Source organism: Ostrinia furnacalis, unplaced genomic scaffold (assembly GCF_004193835.3).
Source record: "Ostrinia furnacalis isolate ACB-3 unplaced genomic scaffold, ASM419383v2 OfSCF2780, whole genome shotgun sequence".
Lineage (NCBI taxonomy): Eukaryota > Metazoa > Arthropoda > Insecta > Lepidoptera > Crambidae > Ostrinia > Ostrinia furnacalis.
Window position 1 is genome coordinate 36,200 of NW_021133019.1, and position 7,252 is coordinate 43,451.

Below are 7,252 nucleotides of genomic sequence, written 5' to 3' on the forward strand. Positions count from 1 at the left end.
GTAGCCTTTGTGCTAAAAATAATCTCCCGTACTATGATAATATCAATCCTCACTTTCCTCACACTTACCTTTCCGTTAAATCACTGGTACAATAGTATGTAGAAATAAAAATGTTAATTAAAATAATAATTTTTTTTTTTTACACTCCTTTTTAATCCTCGTCGCCATTGTATTGTACACCTTTATCTCCGCCATTAGATTATTATTTGGCTCGCCTACGCACACAGCACGACCTGCCCGCACCACGGTCGGACGCCGAATGCCCCCACCGCCGACTAGGCTGTGACGTATGCGCTCGAGACAAATGTCTATACACTACACTCATAAAGATAGAAAAATAACAAACTACTTACATTACTTCCATTTTGCAAAATTTAAGATTAAAACATTTAAATAATTCACTTGGAAGATGAGCTTGCAACACACTATGCCATGACCCCAACCCAAGGAGGAACCTCTGCCCCTGAATAAATTGTGATCTGGTTGGATGTTCAATGACTCTCCCATCAACCGTATGGTGTAGGTATTCATTCATCATCATCGTCATTTCAGCCACAGGACGTCCACTACTGAACACAGGCATCCCCCAATGATTTTCATATCGCTCGATTGGCAGTTCCAGCGTGTTCCTGCTACCTCCATGAGGTCGTCGGTCTATGTTGTAGGTGGACTTCGCACGCTGCATGATGCGCGATGGTGTATTCGCAAAATGGAATGACTACTTATGTAATTCAACAAATGACTTCTTTCAGGCACATCGCCTCTCACCTCGCATCACTCCGCACTCTTCCTGGACCCTGAACCAGAAGAAGACAACGTCATTCGAGCCTTCTCGCTGGCTGACGTCACGATGGCGTACGGTTTCCCGGTGGAGGACCCTGCGGCGGGATCAGCGGAGGGATACATTGGGGAGGACCACCAGTTCTATGGAGTGCTGCATTTAGGTAAGGCTTATTGGAGAAGTTAACCAGTATATTTATAATATGGTGTCTTGAGAGAGATAATTTTACCTTTTTAGAGGGATAGATAAGAAGCGACTATCTACACCGAAAATGCAACCATAGTTGTTATTAAATTATACCTATTCTTAAGTAGGTAGGTGATAGGTATAAATGATTCCGTGCTCTCGGAAGGCTTAGCAGCTTCGGTCCAACGAGGGTTTTCGCGATTAAAAAATCCGCCAGATGGCAATACGTAGACGGGAGGTCCAAATGCTACATGATTGGTTATTTTTGACATGACATTGACAGATATGTCAAAATCCACCAATCATGCAGCATTTGGACCTCCCGTCTACGTATTGCCATCTGGCGGATTTTTCAATCGCGAAAACACTCATTGAGCCATGTCAGCAGCCTATGGATGCTCCTAATTCATAATATCTCACATTAGTTTCATGTCCCTCTGTTATAACCATGTACTTAGATTGTAGGTAGTATAGGTTACTAACCTACGCGTTTAAAACGATACCCTGTATTAGGTAAATCGCAACTTGAAAGTAAAAATAAGTTTACCTAAGTGTACCGGATATGACGGGAGATTCCTTTTTTTGTTTTCTTTCAGTAAGTAAGTAAGAAGGAACACAATAGTTTTGTGCAATCAGCTGTGTTGGAATATTAGTCACATATTATGAGTAACGTTCCCTGAATAACTTTTATTTACTTCGTCAATAAAGATTACCTACTTACATGTTTCATCGTTTGAACCATCACCCTTGAAGTCCACTGAAATGTGAGTGATTTAATGGAAAGTAAAGTAAAAGGCAGCGCAGGACCGTGCATTGTGGAAAACCTTGGAGGAGGCCTTCGTGGCCTTTCCAGCAGTGGACGTCATTTGGCTGACGAACGAACGAACGAAAGTAAAAGGCTAAGGGAAATAATTTCTGGAAGCGCAAAGGAAGCCTCTATCCGCGCCGAGCTAATTATTATTTTTTTAATTTATTTACCATGTCGTAATATACGAACGCCATCTACTTTTCAGCGACTAATTTCGAAGCTAAGGCAAGCTTTCGCTTCAGCACGCTACATTCTCTACAGGCGCTGCCAAAGTTACAAATGGGACAGATTTCCGAACTATCTTTGTTCCACCGCTATTTCGTGTGCAGTTACTTTGCTATTTTGAAATTAAAGTTGTCACGACTGTATAGAACAAATCCTTCACCCGACACTTCTCCGCTCTGCCCCGCCTTGGTGATTCCTTAGAACAATCCTTGTTAAGATCTCTACATGCTTCGTTGTCCTCAGGTAACCGGACTCTCCACGCTGACCCGTACGGCAAGGACGACCCAACGAAGTTCTTCGGCGCTTTCGAGAACGACCACATGGCCGGCCCGCGCCTGCGCCGCGACAATGCTCAGGTGATCAGGTGAAGTTGGCAACACCTTTATAGGCTGAATGATAGATGCCTTTGCTACTGGACTCGAGAAAATAAGTATAAAAGAAAATCAGGCAAACACAATTTACAAGCTGAATGATGAATATACCATTGCTCACAGATATGGATAGATGCAGCATGTGTCAAAAATTGTATGAAGCCGAGCGTGCCACTTTTTAAACGTCATTAGTGTCATTTTAGCGAATTTTAGTGATTGCCGCAACGTAAAAGTAATCGTATCATCGTACTGCATTTGCAAAGTCATCGAATGATATCGTGTGACTCGATTCGAAAATTAATTAATTCCGATAAAACTAATAATTTGTTAAATACAAAACCAAAAACATCTTTATTTACCTTTTTAAAATAAATTAATTCTTACAAATCGTCAAATCTCGTTATTGTTTTTACCCTACCAGCGTTTCAAGACATAAATTTGTCAAGTGCATGAATACATGCATCAGTGTGTGTCTTATTGTTATGAGTAAGTACGGTTCCTTGGGATCGGTATGAGTGCACCACATACAGGGACCATGGTTTTAACTCTTAAGAGTACATCGCAGGATATGTATTAAAAACAATGCTACTTTACACTTCTTCTACTGCTACTTTATTCTAATTAATTATTTGTTACTTGTGCTGTTAATTACTATAATAAAACGACTTGAATGCTTGCAGGAAACGAACTGAAGTTTTATTTCATCAAATCACATTGACATAAGATGGCGCTACTAGTACTTCCTTAGTACAGATTATTAAACATCATTATTGTTTTACGATATCATTTCAACACCGCCACTATATCTAAACAATAATTAATTAACATTTTGAATACCTAATTTGTTTAGAAATCTATAATGTTTTGCAGTACATAAGGCCTTGGTCAACAAATCTGCAGGCATCTCAGCTGTTGACATATACATTAAGTTAATAACTTTATTTGCCACACAATCTCTACAAAAATGATACCTGATGTCGATATGTTTGGTCCTTTTGTGAAAAACTGGATTATATGCTAACTTTTGCGCACTTTGGTTATCATTATAAAGATCAATACTATACATTGTTCCTGTAATCTCATACTGTAAATTCTTTAAATAAATTGATTCTTTACAAGCTTCAGTTATTGCCATATATTCGGCCTCGCTACTTGATAAAGCTATGGTTTGCTGTTTCTTACACTCCCATGAAACTATACAGCCTGAAAGAGTAAAGCAGAATCCAGTATATGAACGTCTATCAATGATATTGCCACCCCAGTCAGCATCAACATAGCCCTCTAACATTGTATTTCCATTAGCAGAATATACAAGACCAAAATCTCTAGTCTTTTTCAAATATTTAAGTACTCGCTTAACATAGGCACAATGTTCAGTCGTGTAACAATTATTAAATTGGCTCAAAAATCCTACCGCAAACGAAATGTCTGGCCTGGTGAGCACTGCCAAATACATTAGGCAACCTATTATTTGCTGGTAAGGAAAATTACCAACACTACTATCATTTTCAGATACATTCAACTTAGTCTCCATCGGAGTCTGAACTGTTTTACAATTTTTCATATTGAATTTCTGCAAAATTTTATCAATATAGTCCTTCTGATCAAGAGATATAGTTTTGTTACATTTATCAACATTTACATTAACACCAAGGCACTTCTTTATTTCACCCAAATCTTTGATTTTAAAATTAGCAGCTAACATGTCTTTTAAAAGTTGGGTTTCCTTCATATTATTTGTGAAAATAAAAAAGTCATCCACGTACAATGTCACTATAACAATCTGTTTGTTTGACCTTTTAATGTACATACATGGTTCATATTCAGATTTAACATAACCATTTTTTAATAAACAATCATCCACTTTCCTGTACCATTGTCTTGAAGATTGTTTCAAGCCATAGATAGCTTTCTTTAGTTTAAGAACTTGACCACTATGCGTTACATCAGAATACCCATCTGGTATTTTCATAAAAATTGTCTCTTCAAGAGAACCATTCAGGAAAGCAGCTGTTACGTCTAGGTGCTGTATATCTAGACCCATTTGAACAGAGAGAGCGAACAATAGCCTTAAGGTAGTATGCCTCACTACAGGGGAAAAAGTATCAGTATAGTCCATACCTTCAACTTGTGAAAATCCCTTTGCCACTAAACGCGCACGAAAACGGACATTATTTTCACTGTCATATTTCTTTCGTAGCACCCNAAATAGGGAGATTCATGTCTTGGTCTGAGACAACCTAACACAGATGCCATCTAGTGGCGCAGTATGGAGTTGCATTGTTAAGCTTCCATCCAGGCATCAACAAAGGTCTCGATTTGTGGCTAAAAATACTTAGGGAAAGAAAAAAGTACAAATACAAAAAATAATTAATTTATTTTCATGCATTTCCTTAAGTGTAAAAATCAACATTCATTTATTGGACCCATTAATACAAATTAAATATAATAAAACATTTCAATAACTAACTACATATAAAAATAATTATAATACAAAATAAAACAGCTTAACCTGCCACGGGACAAGGCTCCTTCAATTCTCTTTGGAGATTCCTAATAAATAAAAGTATATTTAATTTCAAAAACAAATCTAGCTACCATGATAAATAATTTGATCATAAAATTGGCAATAGTTGTTTTATGCAATTCAGTTGTTCCTGCAAAGAAACATTCCCTTCACCATTATTTATAACTAAATCCCACTGATCATAATCATCTAAATCACATTCTGAAGCCACATTGTCCACTCCGTCTTTGAACTGGAATCCTCTTTTAATTCGAGTTTCTAAATCTGCTGTAATCCTGATAGTTTTGATAAGGTCTTTGTATGTTTCTTTAAACCAGCGTATGTCGTTCTTTCTTCTTATGTCGCTGACAATCCATATAGGTTTTTCAGAAGCTGTAATTAATAGAAAATGTTTGATAATTTCTTTAAGACTTACTGACAAATTCAAATCATTTTAATGATTAATCAAAGAATCATCAAAGCAAAGGACAAATATTTTCATTAGCGTATTGATATATTCGTCTAATTACCATTACTACAAGCTTCCCTACAAAAGTAGCCATAGTCTTTTTCTCTCATACTATCGCTCCATCTTATCATCTCTAATCTATACTGCTCTTTGTATTCACTGTGGCTCAGGAGTTCATCCAAATTTAGATTTTTCTCTTTCGCCCAGTGACTTTTGATTGGTGCTGATATTTTAATAATTTCACATTTTTCTTTTAGCCTAAAATGAAAATGTAAAGATTTACAAAATTTGTACTTAAAATATTTTAAGTAATTTTGTAGGTACCTCAACTCCCCCAACCAAAGTAAGAAAAGCAAAAGAAAAATATAGCTTCATCAGTTAGTCAGGGAAAATATAAAATAGGTAGGTATTATGCCTATTTTACATCGTATAAACACTACTTACTCTTGTTGTAAATGATCGGTTAAAAAGTCTTTTCCTGATTTTCTTTTACCACTAAACAATAAAATAATGCCCGGTGCCATTATTTGCCACAATACGTTTTTGAATTCACCTCTGTTTCTTATTGTAAATAAATAAACAATAACAAATTTCCTCAAAAATATCACAAGACGACGACAGTGGTTGAGTGACAGTACTGACAGTTGCTTGCCATTATTGCTTATGTCATTTTGTCTGTCAGTGTCACAGCAAGCAGCACAGATATGGATTAGAGGCAAGCAGCTTGCTGTGACACTGACAGACAAAATGACATAAGGCTGCAGTCCGAATTCGATCCGCGTACATTATTAAACCTAACTAGTAACCATCATTCATCTTAGATACAAAATATTTGTTTCTAGCTATGCTATAGTCTTTTATAGGATTCAACAAGACACAATATGCAAATAATTTTACTTAAAGGTAGTATCATTTTACTAAATGTTAACTTTGGTCTGATTCGGACAATTCATTTTGCAAGCAAAGGCGTAGAATTTGATCAGGCTAGTATTCATCGCCATAGAACGTAGTCCTATGAAAATATCGCTAGATGTCGTCCATAGTACCAGTCGCAGTACTACAGAAAAGTTCGTCGCCACTCTAAATTTTTTTTATACTTACAATAATTTCCCTAAAATATTTGTATTTTAGTTAAAAAAAACCTAATTAAATATTTTTATTAACTCTAACTGAGTACTGTGCTGTATATATTTGTTCCATAACTTCACTATCTTACCGGATAACTTTTACGTGTAAGATTTCGTAGCATATTATTTATTTTTACAGTAGGCCTACCTATACCCTCATTTTATAGGTAGGATCTTACAATCCTAGCCAAAAACTAGCTAAGCGTTCAAGAAACTGACAATTTAATGAACGAGTACCTATTTTGAATAACCGACTACTTCGTAGCAAATGACCTAACGCGATATTCAACAAAATTTATTAATCCAGCCCGCTACTAAACTAAGCCGATATCCGTGACCGAGTGAATGAATAGCTCCGTATTCGATATGCGCCGTAATAGTATCGCCCACGCCGCGTTATTATACCCACCATAACATATAACTATAAATAAATTCGTGCCGACACGAAAAAAATGGCGTTATTTGAATGCCGACCGATAATTTAAATGTAGCAACAACCGCTTTTAGCTTACAACCTTAATTGACTTAAAAATGCTTATCAATATTACGCATTCAAAAATTATTACAACCACCCTTCAGTTACAATCGAAACGTGTCCTAAACGCGTAACGATTTAAGCTCTATGTAGAGTGGCAACTCGCCGAACATGCGCCGTTATCCAGCGAATAGCAAGTTCGAAGCACGATGCACGCTCACGACTTTCTGAACAACTCCGGACATGACATTCCACGTTTCGTTGTAGATTAGAACGGGACGGACAGAGAACCACCCGCCGAAAA

At 36.8% G+C, this 7,252-nt stretch overlaps 1 protein-coding gene across 1 annotated transcript; it reads right to left on the reverse strand.

The window, feature by feature from the left end:
- Nucleotides 1-4,737: 4,737 nt before the first annotated feature.
- Mpk (phosphomevalonate kinase) lies at nt 4,738-5,989 on the reverse strand. The gene is made up of 3 exons (XM_028309424.1): nt 5,791-5,989; nt 5,408-5,604; nt 4,738-5,270 (listed from the first exon to the last, which is right to left on the reverse strand). Exons 1-3 carry the CDS (start codon nt 5,868-5,870, stop codon nt 4,987-4,989), a joined length of 561 nt encoding a protein of 186 aa, XP_028165225.1. The 5' UTR covers nt 5,871-5,989; the 3' UTR covers nt 4,738-4,986.
- Nucleotides 5,990-7,252: the final 1,263 nt, after the last annotated feature.

Coding starts and splice junctions, on each gene's coding strand:
- Mpk (XM_028309424.1), bottom strand. CDS start 5,870: ATGGCACCGGGCATTATTTTATTGTTTAGTGGTAAAAGAAAATCAGGA. Junction 5,605..5,790: donor ACCGATCATTTACAACAAGA/GTAAGTAGTGTT, acceptor TTTTCATTTTAG/GCTAAAAGAAAAATGTGAAA. Junction 5,271..5,407: donor TAGGGAAGCTTGTAGTAATG/GTAATTAGACGA, acceptor TATTAATTACAG/CTTCTGAAAAACCTATATGG.